The sequence below is a fragment of the Vipera berus genome (genome assembly GCF_964194415.1).
Source record: "Vipera berus genome assembly, contig: HAP1_SCAFFOLD_27, whole genome shotgun sequence".
Taxonomy (NCBI): domain Eukaryota; kingdom Metazoa; phylum Chordata; class Lepidosauria; order Squamata; family Viperidae; genus Vipera; species Vipera berus.
In genome coordinates this window covers 45,199-60,678 of record NW_027673656.1, presented here as the reverse complement: position 1 = coordinate 60,678, position 15,480 = coordinate 45,199, and the positions used below count along the sequence as shown (strand labels likewise).

Genomic DNA, 15,480 nt, shown 5'->3' with positions numbered 1-15,480 from the left:
ACTTTCGTCCGGTCTCCAACCTTCGCTTTCTTGCGAAGGTTGTTGAGAGCATGGTGGCGCATCAGCTCCCTTTGGTTCTGGATGAAGCGGATTATCTAGACCCGTACCAATCGGGCTTCAGGCCCGGGTACAGCACGGAGACGGCATTGGTCGCTCTGGTGAATGATCTCTGGAGGGCTCAGGACAGGGGATATTCCTCTGTCCTAGTGTTCTGTACCAGCCTGCTACCGGCCCTGCAGAAAAGGCAACCCCTTTATAAACAGCAAGAGGCTGGAATGACGTCTGCCAAATTTATTACTACAAAAAACAAACAAGACACGTACCAAGATACAGGAGCTTTGAAACACTATCTGAGCGGTTGCTTTCAGCAAACCAGCCCTCCCCAAACATTCCCTTTATAAAGAGTTCAGGGCGTGGCCTCTCTCTGCCTCCTTCCGAGAAGCCCCACAGCCTTCCTCTGTTTACTCCTACTTGACTGCCTCCTGCGTCGGGCGTCCTTGAACAGGGCCAGCTGTGGGTCATCTTCATCCACACTGTCAGGCTCACACAGCTGGGTCTCCATGGTGACCAAGTGGGAGGGGCCTGGCTGAGGGCTCTCATCAGCAAGATCTTCAACCCCCTCAGCAAGGTCTTCAACACCCCCCCTCCTCCTCTGAGTCGTCCGACCCAACTGCCGAACCCACAGGCTGACCCTGAATCACAACACCTAGTCCTATTAGACCTCTCAGCCACTTTTGATACCATCGACCATGGTATCCTGCTGCGGCGTCTCAGGAGATTGGGAGTGGGAGGCACGGTTCTTCAGTGGTTCTCCTCCTATCTCCTGGGACGTTCGCAGTCGGTGTTGGCAGGGGGACAGAGGTTGACCTCGAGGCCTCTCGCTTTTGGAGTTTCTCAGGGGTCGGTCCTCTCGCCTCTCCTGTTCAACATCTATATGAAGCCGCTGGGTGAGATCATTCGTGGTTTTGGAGTTGGGTATCATTCAGAATATTCCATCTCTTTCTATGGTGGGTGAGTTATTACCCCCCGTAGATAATGCTCGCAACTTTGGAGTCCTCCTAGATTCACATCTTTCTTTAGAAGACCATATAGTAAATGTGACTAGGGGGGGCTTTGCCCAGGTTCACCTGGTGTGCCAGTTGCGGCCCTATCTAGACCGGGATGCCTTGCGTACGGTCACTCATGCGCTCGTGACCTCTCGTTTGGACTACTGCAACGCTCTCTACATGGGGCTGCCCTTGAGGACCACTCGGAGGCTCCAACTGGTACAGAATGCAGCCGCGAGAGTTGTGTTGGGAGTCTCCCGATACTCCCATGTTACACGCCTGCTCCGCGAGCTGCATTGGCTCCCAGTTGTCTTCCGGGTGAGATTCAAGGTGTTGGTAATGACCTACAAAGCCCTACATGGCATGGGTCCGGAATACCTTGGGGAGCACCTGCGGCCGGCGTCAACTTCCCTCCGCCCAGTATGCTCCCACAGAGAGGGCCTCCTCAAGGTGCCACCGGTCAAAGAATGCCGACTGGTGGCCCCCAGGGGGAGGGCGTTCTCTGTGGGTGCACCGGATTTATGGAACCATCTTCTGGTCGAGCTCCAGATGGCGCCCGACCTTCGCTCCTTCCGGCGTGATCTAAAGACTTACCTGTTCGAACAAGCCAGCCTGGCCTGATGGGTGATGGGTTTGGGTTTTTTTTTTTTGCTTTTTATGTATTTTAACTTATTGTTATAGTTTTTGGGCATCTTGTTTAATCTCTTTTAACTTTTGTATTCTTGTTTTTAACATGTATTGCCCTGTTCACCGCCCTGAGTCCTTTGGGAGAAGGGCGGTATACAAATAAAATTATTAAATTAAATTATTAAGTCTTATATTCATTTCATTTCAGTATATTTATGTTAGCCCTAAAAATTTTAATTTGCTGCTTCTGTCTGTAGGAGGGTGGGGCAAAGATCCCCTTCCATCTCACTTTTATCCTGCTGGTTTCTGGAGGGTTTTTCCCAGCCTGATTGGATTGACCTCTATCTCTCCTGAATCGGTGGGACTTCCCTCCTTCTTTGTCGCCTCTTCGGGGGAACTTCATTTAGAGTCCCCTAACAGGCAGAAATCAGCCATAGGGTGCGGAGTCCATGATCCCTTGACTGCTGTGCTACTGTGCAAAACTGGAAGCCCCTAGAACCTTGATATTTTGATGCATGATTTATTCCAATTCTTAAAGTTTCTTAGATCACCTCGGGTTCAGGAGAGCTCTACTACAGTCCCAGGTTCTGTCATCTGGAGATACGACAGATGTTTTCAAGCCACATTTCTTTCACATGGAGGGAGTGCAAAGCAGAGCAAGGCAAATACATTCCCCCAACCAACCAACCCCGCTCCCAACAGAATGGTAGGCCCCAAAAAAGAATACATAGGCATAAGCTATAAACTGTAGGCAAATCTATTTGAGGGGTCCTGACAACCCCATTGAAGGTAAATGGGTCAATATAATAGGAAAAAAAGAATGACATTGCCATAAGTCTATACTAGAGGCCAAGCAACTAAACAGAAGAACTTTTTGCTAGCCAGTTAACAAATATATGTAGAAAGCACACCACAGTAGTAATGGGGGACTTTAACTACCCTGACTTCAACTGAGAAACAAACTCTGTATCACATGGGAGATCAAACAGGTTCCTGAGCAACCTAGCTGACAACTTTGTTATCCAAAAGGTAGAGGAGGGAACTAGAGGGACTGCAATAATGGGGCTAATTCTTACTAATAGAGAAGAAATAATAGAGGGGGTAAAGTGGCTGGAAGTTTAGGTGAGAGTGACCATGTCGTACTAGAATTCAACATAATGCAGACACAAACAATAGAAAATAATCAAAACATAGTCCTAGACTTTAAAAGAGCTGAGAGTAGAGAGAAAGCAGAGTTGCTTAACTATTTGCATCAGTCTTCACACAAAAAGAAAATATAGCCCAACCTACCAAAAACATAACAGTAAAAGATAGTCTAGAAATAAAAATTAACATAAGAAAGAAAATGGTAAGAAAACATCTGTCTGATCTAGATGAGTGATGGATTGCATCCCAGAGTTCTGAAGATGTTCTCTCAGAACCATTGTTGCAAATATTTCAAAGATCCTTGAGGACAGGGAACTACCTAAGGATTGGAAAAGAGCTGATGTGGGAAAAGGGGGGGGGGAACTGATCCAGGAAACTACAGATCAATCAGCCTGACATTAATACCTGGGAAGATCCTGGAAAAGATAACCAAGCAACAGATTTTCAAGCATCTAGAAACAAACAAAGTTTTAACCAAAAGCCAACATCGATTTGTCAAAAATAGATCATGCTTTAACAAAACTTAGTTCATTCTTTGACAAAGTGACTAAACTAGTGGACATAATATACCTAGACATCAGTAAGGCATTTGATAAAGTAGACCACAACCTACTTATTAGTAAATTAGAAAAATGTGAGCTAGACAACATCACCACCAGATGGATTCATAACTCAAATTGCACTCAACTAGTAGTCCTTAATGGAACTATGTCTACATGGAAGGAAGGAAGCAGGGGGGTGCCACAAGGTTCTGTTTTAGGCCCAGTACTTTTTAATATCTTCATAAATGATTTAAATTGAGGGAATAGAAGGAAAACTCATCAAATTTGTAGATGACATCAAACTAGCAGGAATAGCACCTCACAAGATAGGCTCAAGATTCAGATGGATCTCTGAACACTGGGCTCTATTTAACAAAATTTAATTAAATGGTTTTGTACTTGGGCAAGAAAAACCAAATGTACAGGTACAGATGAAAATTGGTTCAACAGCAGTAAGGTAATTCCTGAGTTACAAGCATTCACTTAACATCTGTTCAAAATTACGTGATAAGCACCCACTAGTGCTTATGAGTATTTCCCAAAATTACAAATGTTGCAGAACCATGGCAGTTGTTTGCCCTTACAAATGACTGCAGATGCTTGCAACATTCACCCTATTACCCCCAGCTCCCCACAACTGCTTCCCCCTCCCTTCCTGCCAAGCCACATTCCTTTATCTTGCAAATGTCTGTCTCCTCTCCGCTGCGGTTTCTTTGCCTTTGAGGGAGAGGAGAGTTGGCTTGGAAATGCTTTTCGCACTGAGAATGGAAGTTTCTAGAGTCCGTGATCTTGCCCAAGTTTAGGTACATATTCTCTGCAAAAGAGAATGGGTGCTTGAAGTTGTACGAAATCACGGACCCCAGAAACTTCCATTCTCTGTGAGAAAAGTGTTTGTGGTGCCTGTCTCCTGCTCCTCCCCCTCAACTCCTTTCTGCCACCACCACTCCCTGCCTGCTAAATCCTCTGCAGACAGAGCTGCTTTGTCAACCCTTCCTGTGGCCGGAGCTGGGAGGGAAGCAGTGAAAGTGGCCTGGTGCAGGAACCAATGCCGTCCATTGCCCGGGTGTGCTGCTTACTATTTGAGGCAGGCTCAAAGCCTTCAACTGAGCAAGGAGGCACTGTGGGGCCTGGTCCCTCACAGCTGCCTCCACTTCACCAGAGCTCCTTGTGGTGGGGGAGGCATGAGACCTTACTGTTCTGTGGAGCCTGCCGCCACTTGAGCAGGCAGGAATGACACCCCACTGTCCCTGGAGCCCACTGTGGTTTAAGCAGGGAGGCCTTGTGCCACGCCAGGGAGAAATGAATCCCCATTGTCCTGCAGAATCTGCCACCGGTTGAGAGGTGTGACACTCTGTTGTCCCTGGAGCCTGCTGTGGCTCGAGCAGGCAGCAATGACTCCCCACTCTCCCTGAAGCCTGCTGCTGCTTGAGCAGAAAGGCCTTGTGCCATGCCAGGGAGGAATGAAACCCTGTTGTCCCATGGAGCCTGCTGCCACTCGAGTGGGGAGGCATGAACTCCCACTCTCCCTGGAGCCCACCGCTGTTTGAGTAGGCAGGAATGACAGCCTACTGTCGCTGGATCCTGCCATGGCTTGAGCAGGGAGGCCTTGTGCCATGCTTGGGAGGAATGAATCCCCATTGTTGTGAGCTCCAGCAACAACGAGGTGTCATTCCTGCCTTCTCAAGCCGTGGGAGGCAACAGAGTTTCATGCCTCCCTGCTCAAGCAGCAGCAAGCTCTGCAGGACAACAGGGATTTGTTCCTCCCCATTGAGGCACAAAGTCTCCTGGCTCGTGCCAGAGCAGCTCCAGCAACAACGAGGTGTCATTCCTGCCTGCTCAAACCACGGCAGGCTCCAGAGACAATGGGGTTTCATGCCTCCCCCACTCAAGCAGCAGCAGGCTCCATGGGACAACGGGATCTCATGCCTCCCCCTTTGCAGAGAATGGGTACCTGAACTCGAGTGAGATCACAGACTCCAGAAATTTCCATTCTCGGTGCAAAAAGCATTTCCAAGCCGACTCTCCTTTGCCTCAAAGGAAAGAAACCAGGGCAGAGAGAAGACAGGCCTTTACAAGGTAAGCAGCAAGAATGGAGGGGGAAGCATGAGGTATCTTTGTGGGTTGGGGAGGCCTTGGGTGCCTGTGGCATCACTGCCCCTGTTCTGTACCAGCCTGCTACCGGCCCTGCAGAAAAGGCAACCCCTTTATAAACGGCAAGAGGCTGGAATACGTCTGCCAAATTTATTACAAAAACAAACAAGACACGTACCAAGATACAGGAGCTTTGAAACACTATCTGAGTGGTTGCTTTCAGCAAACCAGCCCTCCCCAAACATTCCCTTTATAAACAGTTCAGGGCGTGGCCTCTCTTTGCCTCCTTCTGAGAAGCCCCACAGCCTTCCTCTGTTTGCTCCTACTTGACTGCCTCCTGCGTCGGGCGTCCTTGAACAGGGCCAGCTGTGGGTCATCTTCATCCACACTGTCAGGCTCACACAGCTGGGTCTCCATGGTGACCAAGTGGGAGGGGCCTGCCTGAGGGCTATCATCAGCAAGATCTTCAACACCCCCTTCCTCCTCTGAGTCGTCGTCTGACCCAACTGCCGAACCCACAGGCTGACCCTGAATCACAACACTATCCCGCACCGCAGGGCCCTTCCCCCGGGGCTGCCGATCCGGATGCGGTTGGGATGGGAATTGTTCATGAAAAGCAGTCACCAACTGCTTGATGGGGCATGAACGGCGGTCGCGTCTTCCCAGGTGAAGTCCTCTGGTCCGTAACCTTTCCATTCAATCAGGTACTGGAAACGACCTTTCAGCCAACGGGAATCCCTGATGCTGGCGACCTCGTACTCGGGGGTGCTGCCTCCATCACGAGGTCCTGATGGGGGAGGTTCCGCTCGGCGGAGTGGACAAGCTGGTTGCTCGGGGACCAACAGAGACCGATGAAAGACTGGGTGCACGTGCAGGGAACGTGGCAGAGTTAAGCGATAGGTGACCGGATTGATGACAGCCTCGACTGGGAATGGTCCTAAATATCGGTGATCTAACTTTCTCACCGGCCGTGTTGATGGTAGGTTCCTGGTGGACAACCAGACCCGATCCCCCACCGATAGTGGAGGCGTATCCCGTCTTGACCGATCAGCAAACCTTTTGTAATCGGCCTTGGCCTTCTCTAACTGACGTCGCACCAATCGATGGATCGCCTGTAACTCTGCCATGAAGTCGTTCGCTGCCGGCTCCGGTGAGTCCACGGGAGAAAGGGGGAAAAACCGGGGGTGATAACCCACATTGGCCAAGAACGGTGTCATCTGTGTGGAGGTGTGCTGCGAATTGTTAAATGCAAACTCAGCTATGGCCAGATAGTCCACCCAATTGTTTTGTTGCAGATTGACATAGCAGCGCCGATATTGTTCCAAGATACCGATGACCTTCTCGGTTCCCCCGTCAGTTTGAGGATGATGCGCGGACGAGAGGCAAATTTTGATATCCAACGCATGCATCAACTCCTGCCAGAAGCGGGCTGTAAACTGGGCCCCCCTATCAGAGACGACTCTATCAGGGAGGCCGTGCAGCCGAAACACCTGCTGAATGAACATACGACTAGTGGCGCGGGCTGACGGTAAGCCGCGACAGGGGATGAAGTGTGCCATCTTGGTCAGCATGTCCACCACCACATACACTGTCGTAAAACCAGAGGATGGGGGTAAATCCGTCAGAAAGTCCATGGACACAGCCCCCCCGGGTCTCTTGGGTGTCGGCAAAGGCTGCAGTAATCCAGGTGGGGCCCCTGTCGCTGACAAGGCCTGCCTGCATGGGATGCAGGAGGTAACATAGGACTGGACGTCGTGTCGGACTCGGGGCCACCAGAAGGTTCCGGGAGACCAGGTTCAGGGTCTTGAACAGGCCAAAATGCCCCGCTGCCGGGTTATCGTGACACTGGCTGAGGATGAGTCCCCTGAGTGGCCCTCCCGGAACGTAGAGCCGGTCACGATAATACAAGAGTCCATCCATGACCGTCCAAGGAGAATCTGGCCCCACCTCCTCCTTCCGCTGAGCCACCCACACCTCCTGCTGCTGTGCCTCCCGGATCCGAGCCCGTATATCAACCGGCTACCGCACCGCAGCAAAAGACTCGACGGGGATCACTGTCCTGGGCAGAAGCTTGTCTTCCACTCGGGAATATTCGGGCTTCCTGGACAGAGCATCCGCTCTTTGATTGTGCCTGCTAGGTATGTACTGAACCCGGAAGTCAAACCTCGCAAAGAAAAGAGACCACCGGATCTGGCGTTGGTTCAAATTCCGAGCGGTCTGCAGGCTTTCCAGATTCTTATGGTCCGTCCGGACTTCGATTTGATGCCGCGCTCCCTCCAGATGATGCCTCCAGGCCTCGAACGCCGCTTTGATGGCCAGCAGCTCCTTCTCCCAGATTGTATAATTGCGCTCCGAAGGGTTCAGTTTTCGTGAATGGTACGCGCAAGGGAAGAGGGTACCGCTGGGCATCGTTGCCTGGAGTAACACCGCCCCAATGGCAATGTCAGAGGCGTCCGCCTCCACGACAAACGGCCGTTGCGGGTCAGGATGCTTCAAGATGGCCTCCTTCATGAAGGCTTCCTTCAAAGTCTGGAAAGCCTGTTGTTCTGGAGCGTTCCACTGGAACCGAGTCTTCTTCTGCAGGAGCCGGGTGAGGGGGGCTGTCAAGGCAGCAAACCCAGGGATGAAAGTTCGGTAATAGTTGGCGAACCCAAGAAGTCGCTGAACATCCTTCACGCGATGCGGGGGTTGCCAACTCTGCAAAGACTCAACCTTACTCGGCTCCATGGTGATGCCCTCAGGAGAAATGCGGTGACCCAGGAAATCGATGGTCACCCGGTAGAACTGGCACTTCTCCAACTTGGCAAACAGCCAATATTCTCGGAGTCGCTGCAGGACCTGATGGAGATGCTGATGGTGCACCTCACGCGATGGGGAGTAGATCAGGATGTCGTCCAAGTAGATCACGACAAACTGATCCAACAAATCCTGGAAAATGTCATTCATGAAATGCTGAAACACAGCGGGGGCGTTGGTCAGGCCAAACGGCAGCACCGTGTACTCAAAATGTCCATAGCGAGTACCAAACGCCGTCTTCCACTCATCACCCGGCCGAACCCTGACGAGGTTGTAAGCTCCATGCAGGTCCAGTTTCGTGAAGATCTTAGCCTCCCGGAGTCGGTCCAAGAGTTTGGGGATGAGGGGCAGCGGGTAACGGTTGCGCACCATGATGGCGTTGAGTTTTCTGTAATCGCAGCAAAGCCGTAATTCGCCCGACTTCTTTTTGGCGAAGAGCACGGGTGCAGACACTGGCGAGGATGAGGGCCGGATGAAACCACGAGCCAAATTCTTCTCCAGAAAGTCCCGCAATGCAGCCAACTCGGGGTCCGACATGGAGTACAAACGCCCCACTGGGAGAGGCGCATCAGGGACTAAATCAATGGGGCAGTCATAGGGCCTGTGCGGGGGTAATTGATCTGCCTCTGTCTCGCTGAACACATCAGCAAAGTCGGACAGTTCGGGAGGCAAGGAAACCCCTGGGGAACCGTCCACCTGGCCGGCACAGATATGGCGGGAGTGGTCCACGCACTGCAAGCTTGGGAAGGTGACCAAGTTCTGTGACCAATAGATCTGTGGGTCATGCGCCCGGAGCCATGCCAGTCCCAGGACCACGGGGAAATGCAGATCTGAGGTGATATAGAACTGGATGGCCTCCACATGGGAACTGATGGCCATACATAATGGTTGCGTGGCGGCCGTAATAGGCCCAGACAGGAGCACTCGACCATCGATAGTCTCCACTAACATGGGCGGATCCACCGGGCACTGGGGAACAGCCCATTTGGCCACAAATGCTGAGTCCATAAAATTTGTGGTGGCCCCAGAGTCAATTAAGGCATGGACTGGAATCCCCTCTGGCTTGCCAGGAAGGATCAGACGTGCCTCCAAAATCAAATGCCGTGGAGGTGCACAGGCAGCATCGGAAAGACGTCGCTCAGTGTTGTTGTGGGACGCCCGATCTATCACACCGTCTAGATCGGGCTCGGGGCGTTTCCCGACAGAAAAGTAGGGGACTTTCTCAGGTCAGGCTCGGTCACTGATGTCCGCTGTCGCTTCTTTGGGCAAAAAGCAGCCAAATGCCCAGGGTCCCCACAGTAAAAACACAACCCCCCCGATCGTCATCTGTTCATTTCAGTCACCGATAGACGAGACCTGGCGGCACCCAGCTCCATTGGCTCCTCCCTTTGAACTGGGGGCTCACGCACAACAGGGGCTTCAGGGGTCTGTGGGGTGGCACGGCGACTCCTTCGCTGCTGCAACCGAGCATCGATCCGCAGGCAGAGATGGATCAGCCCATTCAGGTCTGAGGGAATATCCACGCGGGCCAGCTCATGCAATATCTCCTCCGACAATCCATCCTGGAAGGCATCCACAAGCGCAGCCTCATTCCAGGCGGAATCCTGGCTAAGCAGCCGAAAATCGCTGATATAGCCCTGTTGACCCTGCCTCAGAGCTTTCAGGCGTCGAGTAGCAGTCTGCGTCTTAATAGGGTCCTCATACATCAGACGCATATAATCACAAAACCCCACAAAGTTGTCCAACAATGGGCTAGGTTGAGCCAGCAGAGGCGTGCCCCAACGAGCTGCATCACCCGAAAGAAGGCTTAACACAAACCCCACCTTATCCCGGTCAGTGGGGAAATCAGCTGCTCTCACGCTGATAAAGAGCTGGAATTGTCCCAGGAAAGCAGGAAACAGTTCTGGAGTGCCTGTAAATTTATCCGGCATTGCAACTTGGCATTTTCTCCTGGGTGGGGGTGATGGTGGGGGTGCAGCATGAACCTGAGCTTGCAGTTGAGCCACCTGAGCTGCCAGCAAAGTGAGTTGCTGGGTGAGCTGGGCATTCTCAGCACGTAGCTGCTCCATATTATTAGTAAGGGGTGGGAGGCTGAAAGCAAACTGTTCTGTACCAGCCTGCTACCGGCCCTGCAGAAAAGGCAACCCCTTTATAAACGGCAAGAGGCTGGAATACGTCTGCCAAATTTATTACAAAAACAAACAAGACACGTACCAAGATACAGGAGCTTTGAAACACTATCTGAGTGGTTGCTTTCAGCAAACCAGCCCTCCCCAAACATTCCCTTTATAAAGAGTTCAGGGTGTGGCCTCTCTTTGCCTCCTTCTGAGAAGCCCCACAGCCTTCCTCTGTTTGCTCCTACTTGACTGCCTCCTGCGTCGGGCGTCCTTGAACAGGGCCAGCTGTGGGTCATCTTCATCCACACTGTCAGGCTCACACAGCTGGGTCTCCATGGTGACCAAGTGGGGGGGGCCTGGCTGAGGGCTCTCATCAGCAAGATCTTCAACACCCCCCTCCTCCTCTGAGTCGTCGTCTGACCCAACTGCCGAACCCACAGGCTGACCCTGAATCACAACAGCCCCCCCATGGCCTTCCCCACCCTGAGATACCTCATGTTCACTTAACGAGCCATGCATTTGCTCACACATTAAATTAGTGAATGGTCTAGAAGTTGGACTAGAAGACCCCCAAGGTCCCTTCCAACTCGGTTATTCTGTGAGGTTGATTTATTGATTTACCAGAGTCTTGGAGCACCTTTTCCAATTAACACAATCTCTCAGTTGGAGAATTAAGTCCTCTCCATCTCCTTTGGTTACCTTCCAAAAAGTAACTGATGGATCCTTGTCAGAAGCCCATACCTGCCATGGCTGCAGCCTTGGAGCCCCCAGCCTCTCTTTCACCTCCTTGCTTCTCCTCCTGGATCTGGAGGAATAGGCAGCGTTCAAGGCCTGGGCCAGAGTGTTAATGAAACTGTACATATAGGGGTAATTTGGGAATCGGATCCTGTTCCTTTTCTCCTGGGTCTCCAGTGGGGCTTTCTGGGTGCATCTTCTCCGGCCTTTGACAGAAAAGACGTGCTTTGAAAGAGAACAATGAAAATAACTATCTTCAATCTGGGGTTCCAAAAATATAGAGGGCTCAAAAGGATAATATTTTTGCCTATATTTCTCCTGAAAAGCAAAGGCCCAAATACTATGGACGTATTTGAGAAGTCTGTGCCTTCTAATTGAGAAATGGCCCAAGATTGTCAAGATCCAGACTTTCCCTTCAATGGCTCCTGGCAAACGCCTAAGTGCTAAATGGAAAGGAAGAAGTCTGTCCCAAATGGAATTATATTCTATGAAGTGAACAAAGACATTGACTTGACTCCACTTAGAGAGCGCATCTCTGAGGGCTGCTGTATATCCAGTTGTTGAAAATTGTTGTGCTATAACAACACAAATTCCATTCCTGACCAGCATAGGAGTGAAAGTCCTCATGAACCTCTCTCCCACCTCTGTGTCTGAAGCAAAGAGGCCAATCAAGGTCCATCTGAAATGGAGGAGCAGCTGGACAATTCCTAGGTACTGGATCCCTTGTTTGGGGAGCATCTGGTTGAAAAAGGGGAACTGAGTTTTATCAGTCAGAGTCTCTGAAACAGGCTCAACGCTGATCTGAAAAAGCAATGAAGAATGCTGTGTTATATTGGGGGTTCAGATCAAGTCCCAAATACTAGATTTTAATAACTCCTTATTAATAATTCCACATTATAATAGTTTACTGTGGACCAGTCATTAAGTCATATCAAAATGCATAATGTAGTACACAGAACATTAATAAGTCTCTGTATATAAACAGAAGTAGAGACGCGGTGGGATAGGACGCTGAGCTTGTCAATCAGAAGGTCGGCAGTTTGGCGGATCGAATCCCGAGTGCCGCGTAACAGAGTGACCACCTGTTACTTGTCCCAGCTTCTGCTAACCTAGCAGTTCGAAAGCACGTAAAAATGCAAGTAGAAAAATAGGGACCACTACAGTGGGAAGGTAACAGTGTTCCGTGCGCCTTTGGTGTCTAGTCATGCCGGCCACATGACCACGGAGATGTCCTCGGACAAGCACTGGCTCTTCAGCTTTGAAACAGAGATGAGCACGGGCCCCTACAGTTGGAAACGACTAGCACGCATGTGCGGGGGAACCTTTACCTTTACCTTTATATAAACAGAATGCAGAAATAAACTAAATAAGAAAGAATAAGAATAAAGAATGTACATTATTTCTTTATCCCCCCTACAATTTACTACCCCTTCATGGATTACTGCCTTGTTGTGGTGAAGGGGCTTGCGTAATTCAATGAAGCTAAGAGCTATGCCGTGTAGGGCCACCCAAGACGGAAAGGTCATAGCAGAGAGTTCTGACAAAACGTGATCCACTGGAGAAGGAAATGGCAACCCACTCCAGTATCTTTGCCATGAAAACCCTATGGACAGTACCAAAAGGCAAAACAATATGACGCTGGAAGATGAGCCCCTCAGGTCGGAAGGCATCCAATATGCTACTGGGGAAGAGCAGAGGGCTAGTACTAGTAGCGCCAGAAAGAATGAAGCGACTGTGCCAAAGCCGAAAGGACGCTCAGCTGTGGATGTCACAGTAGTCCAAGTCTATGCCCCAACCACCAGTGCTGAAGAGGATGAAATTGACCAGTTCTATGAAGCCCTAGAGCACCTTGTAGAACTAACACCCAAAAATGATGTCCTTATCACCATGGAGGATTGGAATGCTAAAGTAGGAAGCCGAAAGATAACTGGAATAACAGGCAAGTTTGGCCTTGGAGTACAACATGAAGCAGGGCACAGGCTGATAGAATTTTGTCAAGGGAATACGATGGTCATAGCAAACACTCTTTTCCAACAACCCGAGAGACAGCTTTACACATGGACGTCACCAGACGGTCAACACAGAAATCAGATTGACTATATGCTCTGCAGCCAAAGATGGAGAAGCTCTATGCAGTCAGTAAAAAACAAGACCAGGAGCTGACTGTGGCTCAGACCGTGAGCTTCTTGTTGCAAAGTTTAGGCTTAAATTAAAGAAAGTAGGGAAAAGCGCTAGGCCAGTCAGGTATGAATTAAATCATATCCCTATTGAATATACAGTAGAGGTTACAAATAGATTTAAGGAATTAGATCTGATAGACAGAGTGCCTGAAGAATTATGGACAGAGGTTCGCAACATTGTACAACAGGTAGCAACCAAAACCATCCCAAAGAAAAAGAAATGCAAGAAAGCAAAATGGCTGTCTGAGGAAGCTTTGCAAATAGCTGAGGAAAGGAGGGAAGCGAAAGGCAAGGGAGAAAAAGAAAGATACGCCCTATTGAATGCAGAATTCCAGAGAATAGCTAGAAGAGATAAGAATGCCTTCTTAAATGAACAATGCAAAGAAATAGAAGAAAACAATAGAATAGGGAGGACCAGAGATCTTTTCAAGAAAATTGGAGAGATGAAAGGAACGTTTCATGCAAAAATGGGCATGATAAAGGAACAAAATGGCAGGGACCTAACAGAGGCAGAAGAGATTAAGAAGAGGTGGCAAAATTACACAGAAGAATTATACAAGAATGAGCTTAACGTCCCTGATAATCACAATGAGGTGGTCACTGACCTCGAGCCAGACATCCTAGAATGTGAAGTGAAGTGGGCCTTAGAAAAGCTGAGCAACAACAAAGCTAGTGGAGGTGACAGTATTCCAGCTGAGCTATTCAAAATCTTAAAAGACGATGCAGTAAAAGTGCTACACTCAATTTGTCAGCAAATTTGGAAAACTCAACAGTGGCCACAGGATTGGAAAAGATCAGTTTACATTCCAATTCCAAAGAAAGGCAGTGCCAAAGAATGTTCAAACTATTGCACCATTGCACTCATCTCTCATGCTAGTAAAGTTATGCTTAAAATCCTACAGGCTAGACTCCAGCAGTATGTGGATCGAGAACTACCAGAAGTACAGGCAGGATTTCGAAGAGGCAGAGGAACTAGAGATCAAATTGCTAACATACGCTGGATCATGGAGAAAGCTAGAGAGTTCCAGAAAAACATCTACTTCTGCTTCATTGATTATGCTAAAGCCTTTGATTGTGTGGATCATAACAAACTGTGGCAAGTTCTTAAAGAGATGGGCGTAGCAGACCATCTTATTTGTCTCTTGAGAAACCTATATGTGGTCCAAGAAGCAACAGTGAGAACTGGACACGGAACCACTGATTGGTTCAAAATTGGGAAAGGAGTCCGGCAAGGCTATATACTGTCGCCCTGCCTATTTAACTTATATGCAGAGCACATCATGAGAAAGGCAGGGCTAGATGAATCAAAAGTTGGAATTAAGGAGGACTTCCTGTGATGTCACGACGGAGCAGAGCAGGCTAGGGACTCTCTCCTGAAGCCGACAACTCCGTTTGCCGCGTTTGACGGCAAATCAAAGCCATCCTCGAGCGGGAAAAGCTTGGGGAAAGTGAGGGGAGCATTCCAGCTCCGAAGCAGAGTGCAACTGTGAAGGGAAGCTGAAGAACTCCCCGGGATCAGACACGTCAAGAAGATGCCTGTAATGGCGTCCCGGAGCCGTGACTTGCTGTAACCTGGAAGCCAGAACATCCCGGTAATCTCATCTGTTCTAAACCGCGATCTATTTTAACTTTGAACAAAGTGAGGAAGTGAACTGGAAGCTTGTTCTTAAGAGCTTGGATTTAGCTAACGTGAACCAGCCCGAGTGGAGAAAGTGGCAAAGGAAATGAAAGGCGAACTGTTACAAACTGTTTGACAGCAGACTGGAGAAGTTTATGAAAGGAATACTAGAATCTATCTTTTGGAAATAATATTCTCTTTGCTGCTGCTTACAAGACAAGATTATTTTGACCTGTGTTGGGAAAGTATACTGACGGATTTAAACTTTAGGCTTTTCTCCTCCTTTTTCTCGGAACAGAGACCAGACACCATTTGCATGAACTGTGAAACTTGATCTGCTTGCTGTTTTCTGAACAAAGTGGTGATCTCTACCCCCATCTAGTGACTAAACGACTAAACAAACTCATCTTACAATTTAACTTTAATTAACTATAGTTCCTTTTTTTAGGAATTATTTATTAGAATTAGTTTGGTCATTTGTAGTTATCCTAGACTCCCAAAAGACCTTTTTGCCTTCTGCATTCCTGTCTCCAGTGATAAACCTTTGTCTCCTGCTTCATTTAACAAGACTTGTCTTTTGTA

General features: G+C 49.3%; 1 protein-coding gene across 1 annotated transcript in view; it reads right to left on the bottom strand.

The window, feature by feature from the left end:
* The window catches only part of LOC308679194 (vomeronasal type-2 receptor 26-like), a gene marked incomplete at both ends in the record, with an annotated part of 478,617 nt that extends 463,749 nt beyond the window's left edge, over nt 1-14,868 (bottom strand). Inside the window, 3 exons of the mRNA XM_081346790.1 lie at nt 11,107-11,361; nt 11,704-11,901; nt 14,677-14,868. Of these exons, the coding sequence (XP_081202916.1) occupies nt 11,107-11,361; nt 11,704-11,901; nt 14,677-14,868 (645 nt within the window). The remainder of the gene's footprint in view (nt 1-11,106; nt 11,362-11,703; nt 11,902-14,676) is intronic.
* Between the last annotated feature and the right edge of the window lie 612 nt (nt 14,869-15,480).